Source organism: Dasypus novemcinctus, chromosome 15 (assembly GCF_030445035.2).
Source record: "Dasypus novemcinctus isolate mDasNov1 chromosome 15, mDasNov1.1.hap2, whole genome shotgun sequence".
In the NCBI taxonomy this organism is placed as follows: Eukaryota; Metazoa; Chordata; class Mammalia; order Cingulata; family Dasypodidae; genus Dasypus; species Dasypus novemcinctus.
In genome coordinates, this window is record NC_080687.1 from 33392620 (window position 1) to 33406646 (window position 14027).

Below are 14027 nucleotides of genomic sequence, written 5' to 3' on the forward strand. Positions count from 1 at the left end.
GCCGCAGGAAATATCGGGGTATATGTTGTAGGGTAAGGGGTCAGTCTCACCCACATAAAAAAATACTTTGATTTTAAGGGAAAATATCAACATAGTTAGAAGACCAGCATAGTCGTGATGCTCTCGTTCTTGAGCAATCTCAACAGTCCACATTCTCAGGTACTGTGCACACTGTAAGATGAGACCACACGAGCGCGCACGCACACACACGCGCACACACACGCTGGCTTTGTTGGCCTCTATGCAGGGGCGTTGCGTGGACCCCATGTGTGCTGGTCTCCTGTGCACACGGCTGGCTGTGCTTTGGGGGCACAACAGAGCCCACAAGAGCAAGCTAGCTAGCAGATTAGATCCCGGCTCCGGCTGCGAGACTGACTGCCGGTGGCAGCCACAGAGAAGGAACCTGTTAGTTCCGACCCTCCCCGTCCCCACCAACTGCGGAGCAGCCTTCGCTCCCGTTTCCTCCTTACAGCGCACAGCATCATCGCAGCCCCTGCAGCACAGCCACCTCAAAAAAATGGGAGGGGGGGGGCGGGGGAATAGGAAGAACAGAATCCCCTTAAACCCCTAAAATTCTCGATCCCAAGCACCTGCCGCCGCCCCAGCGGGTGCAATATTAATTAATAAAAGCCAAGCCGAGCGGCGGTCACTAGCCGGGGTCGAGCGCGCAGTGACGGGAGCTGCCGTAGGTAAGGCGCCCCAGTCGGCGCCCCAGCGTGGGTGCCGCGCCTCTGCCTGAACCTGCCGGCCGCGCGTCTCCCGCCGCGCCGCCCGGGGTCGCCTCTGCCTCCGCCGCCGCCGCAGCCCGCGGTCACCATGTCCGTTAGGAGAATTAGGGCTACAGGTTGGTTACTGCCGCTTGGTGCCCGGGGAGGCTGCGGCTCGGCGGGCCGCTGTGCCCCGCACCCGAGGCCTGGGACGCGGCTCTGCTCTCCCCTAGCCAGCGTTGGGGCGGGAGGGGAGGAGGATGGGAAAGGGGCTGGGGAGAGAGTCCGGCTCCCAGAGAGCGGGAAGGGTCGCTACCAGCTCGTCGCGGGTTGGGGATTTCTCCACCCGTCTGGGCCGCAGCCCAGGGAAGGGGCGTCGCGACCCATGAAACGCCTTCCCTCCCGCTGCGGGGAGGGCGTTTTGGGCGCCTGCAGCGGGGATGCGCCTTTCCTGGCCCTTGATGCGGGCACGGTGAGCGCTAGAAGCCTAAGGACTGCCAGACCTCGGGCCTGCCCCGCCGGGCTTGTAGCAGGTGTTGCGGGCGGGGGTGGGGGAGCAGGTGGTTGAGGATGAGGTTGATGCTCCTCACCCGAGCGGTCGCGCGGCCTCCCCCGCGAACCCCAGCCGCTGCCTGGGCAAAACCCCGGGGCAAACGCGCAGGTGTGGGGGAAAGTCCTGCTCCAGCAGGTTTCACGAGGGAACGTGGCCTTGTCACCCATCCACACCCGTGATCTACGGGTTGCTATTTGCTTAATATCCCTCATTTTATTAATTGGCCTGCGGAGCAGCTATCATTAGGGAGGCCACACAATAATCAAAGCGGTGCCCTGCCAAAGCAGCGCCATTTGGTCAAGGGAAACTTCAATTCAATACGTGGTTGAGAATCGGCTGGCTCATATCCCCAGGCTCGGCCCAGAGCCCTGAGCAAAGGATTATCTTTCTGTATCTTCCTTTTTCGCGATCTGAACTCAGATCCGTATTAGTTCTTGAAATAACATAGGATAATGCCTTTCAGTCATGATTGTGCAGGGATTTTGTAATTAAGGTTGTGTGTATACACAGGGCCAGGCCAATCTCCTGTTAGTGTGGTCAGACAACTAGGCCAGATTTCCTTGGTGGTGAAATGGGAGTTGAGTACTGGAGCCTGTAGTGTATAAAGAGGCCATGCTTGGCAGAGAGTACATTTAAAATGGGATCAGAAGTAAGCGGGGCTATTTTTTCTTTTGAAAGTTATGATTGCTGTTTTCACAGATGGTTAGAAATGAAATGGGAGAGGAGAGGGTAGACTAAGGCAGAATTCCTAAGCCAGTATACTGGAGGATTGGCTTTTTTAACTGCAAAACTTATATTTGAACAATTCTAAGTAAAGCCATGATTTATTTAACCTTTACAACAACAAAAATGTGTTTCCTAGCTGGTTGGTTTTCATTCTGTGGATCTTTGTGTATTGGATTTTTCCAACTTCTTAGTACATTTTGACCCAATATTTGTTAAAAAAAAATAGTGTGAATAACATATCAGGCTTTGGAGAAAAACTAAAAAGTGGACCCTCTTAGATTTTCATAGAAGAATTGGCACCTTGGCAAAACAGATCTGATCTCACCAATATGCTAGAACATCTATAAAAACTGAAGCCACTTGTTACAAAATGGTGATAATATTGTTGAAACTTTGGTATGTTATGAGATATGATACCTTAAAAAGAAAACATCTACTCGACATATTGTGATTTACTTGCAGTTTAAATTGAAAGTTTGATTGGCATTTTCTTCTTCTTTGGTTATGGACATTTCTTTGGGATGTGTTCCACAGTTGCTTCTTTTCTCTTTCCTGACTATATTGGCAGTGTGTGTGTGTGGAGGGGGATGTGAGTGCACGCACATATATGTTGATATAATTTCAGAATTTTCATGTATTTATTTATGTATATGTATTAATATATATTTGGCTGTGCATATTTATCCCAGCAGAAAAGATTCACATGTGGATTTTAAGTTTGTGAAAATAAATTCACATCTACCTACATTATTATATCCTAACATAAGCCAGGCACTGTGCCAGGATATGGTGTTTCAGTGTGGAAAAGAGACGGACCCAGAATCTCAGAATCTATCAGGAAAGACAAATATGGAAACAAGTGAACATACAATGAGATGAGTGTTATACTTCAATGACTTTTTCTGAAGCTTTCAGAAATGAAACATTTTTTGCTTCCCAAGTCTTCTACTTCCAACCCAGTGTTATTTCATTTTTTTTTTTCTTATTATTGGGTTATGTAGAGGGTTCTATTTTTCAATAAAAACTGTGAAGGAGAATCTTGGAAACAGTGATGTGAAAATGATTCTTATATTCCAGATTTTCAAAAACACTCTATTGTAATATTTTTTGCTATTATCATGTCCTATATTCTAGGTTTTTTTCTGGAAATTGATATAAAAAAGATCAGTATTTGTCCCCCAAAAGTAGAATCAACATGTAACAAATTGACTCTCATATTATATGATCCTTGCCTGTCTCAAGAACCTGTGCAAGAAATGTTCACAATTTCAAAACTCTTAATGCAAATTTTTAAACTTTTAAAATTATTTTTCTGGTTTTAAAATAATCATTGATAATAAGATGATAGAGAAAATAAAGATCCAGAATTATTACAATACAATGAAAATAATTGTAGTATCTGTGGTTTTTCATAGTCTTTTTTAGGAGCATGGATTTCTGTAGTTATATTGTTGTATAATAACATACTGGTTTTTGCATTTAATATGAAGTTTGCCCTTTAATATAAAAAATAAATTTTTCATGTTCCTATATAGCTTTCTTATTTAAAAATTGGAAATAGCTGCATAACACTATACCCAGTGTATATAGCCTCACTAATTTAACCAGACCTCTATTATTGACCATTGGTTATTTCCAGTTGTTCATTATGGTAAACAATGTTCTGACGGATGTTTATAGTAAAGGGCAGCTTTCTATTTGTTTTCTACTCTGTGTGTTTTTTTAATAGTAAGTTTTTTTTTACAATAAGTTATATTCCTGGGGGGGGAGGGAATATCTAATTATTACGGATCATTATATATATATATATAATTTATTTATCTATTTATTTATTTATGTTTCACCAAATTGTTTTTTTAAAGGATTCAGATTATAGTATTGAATTAGATGCTTTAGTGCTTTTCTGAGGTAAATTTTCCTGTAGTATTTGTGGATCACCTTGCCTCTTTCCCACGAGTAAAAGAAGATAAAATTATATATATATATATATATATATATATATATATATATATATAGCTTGAATTTATGACTTTTGCACTTTAAGAAATTCACCTGAAATCCACATGATAAAATACACCTCTTAGAGTAAAACCAAAAGTAGGAATGCTGTTAAAGCTGAAAAATGAATAAATAAACGCAAGGCCTTGTAAGAAAGAGTTTAATTCTGCTTTTTGCTTTCCTACGCAGACATCAAATAAATGATCAAAATATTTATAGAGTGAGAAACCTGTATTCCCACAGGGAAAGAGAGAAGAGAACCATTCCTCTGCCACAGAATCCAAGGCATTTCTGGCAGATTCAGTTCAGAGAGAGCGATACTGATGGACAAAACTGAGGCTTATTTCACAGTTCTCCTAAGAAAGCTGCACAAAAAATCAGTGTGGAGCAAGATGCTCTATGGTGCATCATGGGAACACAGTCTCAGGCACAACAGAAGCTTTCAGCAAATGGCTCTTTTATTACTTACACAACACCAAGGGATCAAAAAGGCAAGAGAAGAGATCCCATTAAGGCCAGTCTCCTGGGGAGGCCCTCTTGCTGTGGGAGAGAAGGGCAGGGTATTTATAGAATCCCAGGGGATGGGGGCCTTGCTGTTGAGAGGTCCTGCTCTGATAAGCAGCTGGAACTGCTTGTTCCCAGTTTCCAGGTTTAAGGTATGGTCAGGCCTTTTCATTAGACCTAACATCTCCCGTGGGCTGTGGAATGGAAACCTACTTTAACATCTGCACACAGTAGAGTAGGAGGCAGGGAAGGGCAATGGCTGCCAGGTGTCCCCAGAATTTCCCAGCGAAAATTACAGTCAGTTACAGACAGTTACAGACAGCCTGGCAAAAATCCTTATTTGGAATGGGTCAAGGCTAAAATTGGGAGTAGACTCTTGGTAAGACACAATTACTTGACTTAGATCCCCTTTCATTCCTGTAGATGAAAATATTCTAGCGCACTTTCCCCAGGAGGCGCAAGGCAAGCAGAGCCACAGCAGGTAGAATACACCTAGATGACAGGGCCCCAAACCCTGGCTCCAGAGGTGCAGCCAGAGTGGAGAGCTAGGGAGGGAATTGAGAACTATAAGTAAGAATAGACAGAATTCTGTAGCCAAGTGACCCATTTGTGCAGAAATTAAGATTAAGAATGATTTCCAATCATGCAAAGGAAAGACGGAAAGGAAATGTTGTTTGAGGAGAGGATTATATGGATGGAAGCTAGCCAAGGATACCCCACCACACAAATAAATGGTCTTCCTCACAGAGACATCAGAACAAATGGAACAAAAGCAGTGTTCTAAAGTGAATTAAGATGGCTTTTTCTTTTAGATTCAAAAACACCCAAATATGCAGCTCAAAATATGTCCAGTATGTACAGGAAAAGTAATAAAAAGCAGCCGACAACTAGATATATTTTGGTGAACACTTCGAATTTCAAAAATAAATAAGAAAAATATTCCTTAAGTATTCTGACCAAACTTTATAAGAAATTACCTGTCAACGAGGTGAAAATTTAGGTTGACTTAGTACAGCCTTTCCAAAATTAAATATAATCAGTCAAATAATATCCTGAGAATATGTACTCCTGAAAAATATCAGACAATTCTCTTATGATATTAAAATGGATCAATAATGCATTATATAAAAAGGATGGAGAAATACATATCAGGCAAGTGCTACCAAAAAATGTTGGGGTAGAAGTATGTAAATATCCAAACAATAGTTCAAGAAAATGTAATTAACTGAGAAAAAGACCTTAAATACTAATAAAAATTACTACCTTTACTAAAGTTGTAATTACAAGCCTCATGTATATACTAAATATACAACATGTATAGCGGAAACTATCCTTGTTTGTATTTATTTTGGGGAGACATGGTCCAAAGATGTAATATCTTCTCAAAGATTTCTGTGACCTGTAATGGCATAAAGAATCAGCATTACTGTTTAGAAAGTAAAAAAAAAAAAAAAAAAAAAGAACTAGAGAGGTAAAGAGAGAAGATAAAGTTCTAAAAATTTAAAAATGAACATATTCATTATAAAATACAAAAGCTATAGACCTACTGCTTTGTAATCTTTAAGGAATTAATATGTAGCAATCTATAGGATGTTTCCACAAGACAGGAAATAAGGAAAGTGGGGTCAGTGAAAGGTGTTAGAGAAACTCAGGCATCAAATTATAAGAGTGTGGAACTGGAATCATGATGTGGCAATTGAAATGTTGAAGTGAATGAGAAGGATTTATCAATAGGAACGGATGCTACCAAATCTTGGTGAGGAATTAATAGAATGAAGGGAGGGTTAGGTTAAAAATAAACATGGGACTTCAGGCTTATATGATTGTGGATATTTTTATTGTGCCTTTTATATCTAGATAAAACTTCTTTATCTTACGTTTAACAATCTAATTAAAATTCCTTTGCTTCATTGTGTTTTTGCTTCTGTTCTTTTTTTCTTCTTATTATGAAAGCAGTTTCATATGTCAAATGTGGAATGGAGGAATCCTTTTTTAAAAATGACTTATTTCTAAGAAAGTATGAAAAGTATAAATTATGAAAACTTTGTATCAAACAAGATACAAATCAGTGATGGCTTAAAATGCTATTGAGTATATGTTACAGATTTTGCTTGCAGTGAAAGAAAAATTCTAGACAATGTAGAACTGGCTTGGAAATCTTCCAAGTTCAGAAACTTGCTTCACTATTTCTCCCAAGAGATGAAGCTCAGAGATTAAGATACATACTGTAAAGGAGGGATTTGCAAAGACCTTTCCTTGACAATGAATCCTTTTCACTTCCTTCAGTCCAATATATGTCAGTATTTTATGGAGAAAAAATATTAAACTATGGAGAGCATCAAAACTAATTTCTCCTGTATATTATGTAAAAAAAGTAAAGCAATTTTTAAACCAACTTAGTTGAACTGGCAATTTGTTTTTTGCTTTCTTCCATTGAAAATAATGAATAGCTATTTTAAAAGTTTATTATAGACTAGAAAATTATAACATAAAAATCAAGGAAAAAAACAATTTTTTAGCCTTTTTATCCAGAAAACAAAAATTTATTCTTTTATGTAAATGTTTTGTTTAGTATTTATCTTTTGGAGAAAATTCGAATGCTATCTGAGGAGAACTTAAGAAAAATAAATGTATATATATATGTATACACAGTTATAAATCTGAATTTTTGTATCAGATGTATGTATTGCATGTGTTGTTTATGACTAGACTCTTTTATAAATTTCTTGAAAACGAGTCCTGTCTGTGAATTGTAAACTCTATAGGTGTTAATGTTCATCTGAGCATATAGACCAATGATTCCCATCACTAGTTTTGGAATGGTGCTGGGAGAGGTGTGTAAAGATCACCTGGGGAATGTTTTTGAAAATATCATTTTCCATACTCCACAGTTGAAGATTCTGATTTAATGTATCTGATGTGAAGGAGGCCTGGGGATTGAGTGTGTTTAAAATCCTCCCTGATGAGTCAGATGATAAACAAGCTCTGGAAACTACTATTTTTAACCATTCACCTTCTTTGTCCAATTTTGTAGATTCATCTTACAAGATTAAACAAACACAATCGAAATAGATGGCTCCTTTTCTGATTTTTCATAATATTTAAATGATACTAGCAGTTCATCAAAACAAAATACCTGTCATTGGGCTATTGCATGATGAAAATCATTGACAGCTCTGCTAGGATGGGAGGGGCTTTAGTTACTACCAGGAGATTAAGAGATGAAAAGCACTGGACTCCTTTACACTCTTACAAAATCATAGGATTTGTTAATCTTTTCTTAAAAATTTCAGTTATATCATACTCAGAATAAGTCACAAAATTTTAAGTGAAAGTATACATATACAAACACATACAGATGTGTGTGTGCATCCTCTCTAACCTTGAAGTGAAAGGCAAGTGCTTTTTATATGGATTAACTGAACCTTTTGAGCAGAGGCTGAATAGAGGCCGCTCAGCCTAAATGTGCAATCTGATTACTTCAGTTTGTGATCAATACAGTGATTTAGATAATGCAAATATTACCTAACTCCTCCTACTCCTGGGCTGTTTTAGTTTTGCATGCAGGGTACAGCCATGAGAAGATGTGGGTGCCTCATAGTCTATTCCAAATTCCTTTATCAAACCTAATACTTTTTAAAGATCAAAGAAGAATTAATTTTCCCAAATGAAAAAGGAAACAGATGAATTTTTGGTCAAGTAATGATACTGTTTGGGTGTGCTTGTAGAAATAACCAGGGGGGAGAAATGCTGCTTTCCTTCGGGTTTCTGGAAGTAGAATAGGTATAAAAACTGGGGAAACTTTCTCTGTTTTTCCTCAGTATGTTTTGACTAAAGGAAAAGAGAAAAAAAGAGTGTCTTCTGGAGACGGTCTTTGGAAATGTTTGGTTTCCTTGAGTAGGTCGCCCTCTTGGGGGGCGCTTGCAGGGCTGTTGGGCAGGTTAGTGCCTACTCACTGGTTTTGCAGAGCTGCTTTCTGACTTAGTGAGGGCCAAGACATACATAAGGAAGTCCTCCCAATGTAAAGTGGCATTTGGGGGGGAGGGGGGAAGTGGGGAGAGGAAGCAGGACATAAGTTAAATCAGGGTTTACTTTCTTACAAAACCAAGTGAAAAATCAATCACAGCAGTCCTATAACTTCTAGGGGAAAAAAGCAGCTCTTCCATTGTGGAGTAACACAGTACTGCCGTGACCCCTAGGAGTCAAAATGATGTCCTAGTTCTCCTGCAAAGGGGAGGGGTTATGTTATAGGCACCGGGGGAGGGGGGGGCGGTGTGGGAGGGGAGAAGACACAGGAACTTTAGACTGCGTTGAGGTGAGGAGAGAAGACAACTCAGCTGCTTGACTTTCCTCCAGGCAGATGCCAGATTCGTGGAAAAGCTGCATCTATCTAATGAGTGTTCATGGGCCAAAGATACTTAGAGGACAGAGGAGAATCTTGATTTCGAGAAACTTGGGGAACGGCGTCACACTTAGTAGCAGGCATGGCTTTTTTTAAGTTTCACTACTTAGACGTGGAAACGGAAAGAACTTACAGACAATCTCATTTCTATTTCTCTATGAAAGAGAAGCTTTTATTCACAAAGTCATGGAACAATAAGATTGAAAAAAAATAGGGACACCAGAATATCATGATGAGAAACATTAGAAAGACCGAGGCTCTCTTATGGCTTACCACAGACGAGCTATGTGAGCTGGGGTAGGGAATCCACCTTCTCTAAACCTTTGCTTCATCCATAAGATGAAAAAACCCATGCACAGCTCCTAGCCTCATACATAATAAATCCTCTGGAAATGTTAGGTGTAATATGTTTAAATTTTAAATTGTTTTTGCATTACCTTTTAAAAAGAAATTACAAATGAAAGACATAAATGTTGCAAAAACCTTTGAAAAGTATAAAAGTTCTTAAGTCTAAAAAGTCAGATTCTCCCTCCCTCCCCCACCCCCATTCTCCCAACAAAACAGGCTACCGAGATTCAAACCTTGCCTCCACCTCATTTAATTCTGGGCCTCAGATACTACGTAAATTAATTTAGTTTGATTTATATATGTTTGAGGTTTACAGAAAACTCATGCAGAAAATAATAGGCTCTCATATGCTTCCCTCATATGAAATTTTCCCTATTATTAAGAATTTGAATTAGGGTGGTACCTTTGTTACAATTGATTAAACAGTATTATTATAATTATAATATTATCAGTAGTCCATAGTTTCATTAGTATTAACTGTTTGTGCTGTACTGTCTTATGTTTTTTAAAATTTTATTCTAGTAGCATATATACAAGTGTGTTTTATCTGTTATTTCTATAGCTACCAGTGCTCTTTTATGTGCATGGTGTATTATTTTAATCCTTTCACTTTCAACCTATGTGTGTCTTTGAATTTAAGATGAATCTTGAAAGCTCATGAGTGATGCCACTTTATCAATTCTGCTAATACCTGCCTTTTGACTGGAAAATTTAATTAATTTACATTTAACGTAACTTAAATACATGACTTTCTTCTGACATTTTGGTTTTAGTCTTTGTAAGTCATGTGTCACTTTTTTTGATCCCTCAACTCTTCCATTAATATCTGTTTTCATATTTGTTTTTTTTTTGTAGTGTGCCATGTTTAATTTCTTATCTTTTCTTTTTGTATATATTTTTCTGATATTTTCTTTAAATGTAACATCTTAAATTTATAATAATCACTTTGGTTTGATACCAAGTTATCTTCAGTAGTACACACATACATGTTTCTGTATCCTTCCCTCCCCCAATTTTTGGTTGTAATTGTTACAAATTATATCTTTATTCATTGTATTCCAAAATCATAGTTTATTATTACTCTTTACACATTTTTATTTTATAACCTGTAAGAAGTAGACAGTGGAATTGCATACCAAGAAATGTAATACAATAGTGCAGGCATTTATAATTATCCATATGATTACCTTTACCAGAGGTCTTTAATTCATTCTGTCACTTTGATCCACTGTCTTGTGTCCTTTCTTTTCAGTCTGAAGAACTCCCTTTAGCATTGTTTGCAGGACAGGTCTAGTGGTGACAAACTTCCTCAACTTTTTCTTTTTCCTTAGAATATCTTAATCTCTCCCTCATGTGGAAAGATACTCCTGACAGATATAAAATTCTTGGTTGGAAGTTATTTTCCTTCAGTACTTTAAATATTTCATCCCACTGCCTTCATGCCTCCATGGTTTCTGATTAGAAATCAGCACTTTGTGTTATTGAGAATCCCTTGCATATTCACCTTGCTTTTTTCTCTTGCAGGTTTCAGAACTCTCTCCTTGTCCTTGCCTGGGCTTGGCTTCTCTTTGAGTTTATCCTGTTTAGGGCTCATTGGGATTCTAGAATGTGTATATTCATTTGTTTCATTAGATTTGGGGATTTTTTGTCCATTTTTTCTTTAATAGTCCTTCATCCCTTTTCTCTATTTCTTCTCTTTCTGGGATTCCTTCAGTGCATGTGTTGGTATGCCTGATGGTGTCCCTGAGGTTTCTTAGATTATGTTCACTTTTTTTCATTCTTTTTCCTTTCTGTTTTTAGCCTAAGTCATTTTAATTGTCTTGTCTTTAAGTTCATTGGTTCTTTCTTCTGCCAGTTCCAATCTGTTGTTGACACCTTCTAGGGGATTTTCCATTTCAATTATTGTATTCTTCAACTCTAGTATTTTTGTTTAGTTCCTTTTTGAAATTTTTCTCTAATTGAAATTCTCATATTGTTCAGTAATACCATTTAGGTCTTTCTTGTTTGTTTTCTTTTATCTCTTTGAGCATATTGAAGTTTTTTTTTTTTTAATATCTTTGTCCAGGAATCCAAAGTCTGGTCTTCTTCATTGATGGTTTCTGTATTTTTATATTTTTCTTTTGGGTGGACCATAACAACCTGGTTTTATTTTTTTGTAATCTTTTGCTGCAGACTATACATTTTAATATTTGAAATTGTTGCCTGGGATTTTGTCCCTGAGCTGTCTGTTCCTTAAGCATGTATCCAGATAATGATATACAGGGATTTCCTTGAAAGAAGAACAAAACAATTCAAAATAAAAAAAAAAAAAACCTTTCACAGTCTTTGAAATTCTTTTTTGGCTGGTGCTTTCCTTCAGAATTTAATCCTCCTTTTGAAAAAGTCTTCTAAAGGTAAAGATAATCTATTGCAAACTCCCAGCTAGGACAGAAATCCTTTCTGCAAATTCTACAATGTGTAGTCATTCTCTTTGCAAGCTTTCAGTATGGAGGTTAACACCTTTCAGGATGGCCCAACACATTATTGGAAACTCCTTTAAATGATAAAGTTCTTTTTTTTTAAGATTTATTTATTTATTTTCTCCCCTCCCCCCTCCCCACCTGGTTGTCTGTTCTCTGTGTCTATTTGCTGCTGCTTCTTCATCTGCTTCTGTTGTTGTCAGTGGCTCGGGAATCTGTGTTTCTTTTTGTTGCATCATCTTGTGGTGTCAGCTCTCTGTGTGCAGCGCCACTTCTGGGCAGGCTGCACTCTCCTTTGTGCTGGGCGGCTCTCCCTACAGGGCGCACTCCCTGTGCTTGGGGGTCCCCCACGCGGGGGACACCTCCGCGTGGCACGGCACTCCTTGCGCACATCAGCACTGCGCATGGGCCAGCCCCACACGGGTCAAGGAGGCCCCAGGTTTGAACCATGGACCTCCCATGTGGCAGACGGACGCCCCAACCACTGGGCCAAGTTCGCCTCCCTAATAAAGTTTTTTATCAGCCACCTCCTGATAATATCTGTTTGGTAACTTACATTTAGTCTCTATTTCCTTTGATGGAAACAACAGAGGACACTAAAGAACAAAGCACAACATCTACTCCAATTTTACCTTTGGATTTTGAGTATGACAAAAGGTAGTTCTCTCAATAAATTCCTTTTCTCTGCCCTAGTACAATCTCTTCAGAAAAACATACACTCCATTAATTACTTACAGTAAATAGAATCTATTTTCTAGTTCTCACATTCATGCATATTAAATAAAAAATTTGCGAGACTAAAACTAACTCTCAGAAATTAAGAAACTTGTCTTTACTATGCAATATGAGATTATGGAATGAAACTTAGTAAATGCTTTTTTCTCATTTTTAAAAAATTTGAGGAATGAGAACAAAAGCTTAATAGATTATTTCTAAGGTTCGCCCTCAAGGAAAAAGGCTGGATAAATGGATAATGACTTCATAAACCTAGAATGACAATTTAGATAGACTTGATGAGAAGAAAGGATTTCATGCCACTAAAAAAAAAAAAAAAGAATGTTTATAAATGTGTGGTGGAGAAAAGTACAAAATGAATCATTTAATAAAAATAGGTTCAATTAAAAAGAGAAAGAGGTTCTGTTTGAGGTGTTTTAATTTCATAGCTGCTAAAACAAATGCCATATAATAGGTTAGTTTAACACTAAGAATTTCTTGGCTCATGGTTTCTGAGGCTAGGAGACTTGGTCTCTCCCAGCACTGGTATCATCTGGATAGGGTGCCATGACTTTGCTGTCACATGACCATGCACATGGGTGTGTCTTCTTTCTCTTGTGGATTCTGTTGATACCCAGCTTCTGGCTGCTTCCTCTGGCTTTTTCTCTGCCTATAAAGGCCTCCAGTAATCCAGATTAAAGCCCATGATTCATTTGAGCCACACCTTAACTGAAGTAATATCTTGATGAGATCTTATTTACAATGAGTCCACACCCTCAGAACCAGGGGTTGGGACCTGAACATTCTATTTGTGGGCGATTTCAAACCCAATCGTTGTAATGAAAAATTTGGAGTAATATATATAGGTGATGGTAGCACATTATTTTGAATGTAATTAATATTACTGAACTGTACATATGAAAGTGGTTAAAATGGGAAATTCTGAGTTATACATGTTACTAAAATAAAAAGTTTTAAAAAGTATATATCAGCATGAAAAAAGAGAAAGAGAAAAAGTTGATTCTATATTTTTTAAAATTTATTGAGCTATATCACCCACACACAAACATACATAAACAATAAGTGTATAGTAATAGTTGTGAACTTATAAAACAAACATATATATCATCATACAGGACTCTCAAAACACACCCTACCACCAACAACTTACATTGTTGTTAAACCTTTTTAACTAATGATTAAAGAGCATTGTCAAAATATTACTACTAACCAAATTATTTCCCCCAATCCTCCCTATTATTATCTTTATATCATTTACATATGAACATACATAAACAATTAAGGGTGTAGTAAAAGTTATGATCTTACAAAGCAAACATGCATAACATCATAAAGGGGTTCCATACATCAACCCTCCACCAACACCTTGTATTGCTGTGAGATGTTATGAAAGAATATTGTCAAAATCTTACTACTAATTATAGTCCTTATCTTACATTTGCAATGTTTTTCCCCCAACCCACCCTATTATTTTTAAAATATATTTTTTATGACAGAAGTTGTAAACTTATAAAACAATCATGCATGAGTGCAGAATTCCCAAACAACACCCTTCTATCAACACGCCACACTGTTTGGAACATTTGTTACAGATA

At 38.0% G+C, this 14027-nt stretch overlaps 1 protein-coding gene across 9 annotated transcripts in view; it reads left to right on the forward strand.

The window, feature by feature from the left end:
* The first annotated feature begins 241 nt into the window (after window positions 1-241).
* The window catches only part of NALCN (sodium leak channel, non-selective), a 359283-nt gene continuing 345497 nt past the window's right edge, over window positions 242-14027 (forward strand). The window contains exon 1 of one of the 9 annotated variants that reach the window (XM_004458403.4): window positions 242-844. Coding sequence is in view for 1 of the 9 variants with exons in the window: in XM_058276452.2 (XP_058132435.1) it covers window positions 1093-1179 (87 nt within the window). In the remaining 8 variants the exon portion in view is untranslated. The other 8 variants (XM_071208219.1, XM_071208218.1, XM_071208217.1 and 5 more) reach the window with 8 other exon arrangements.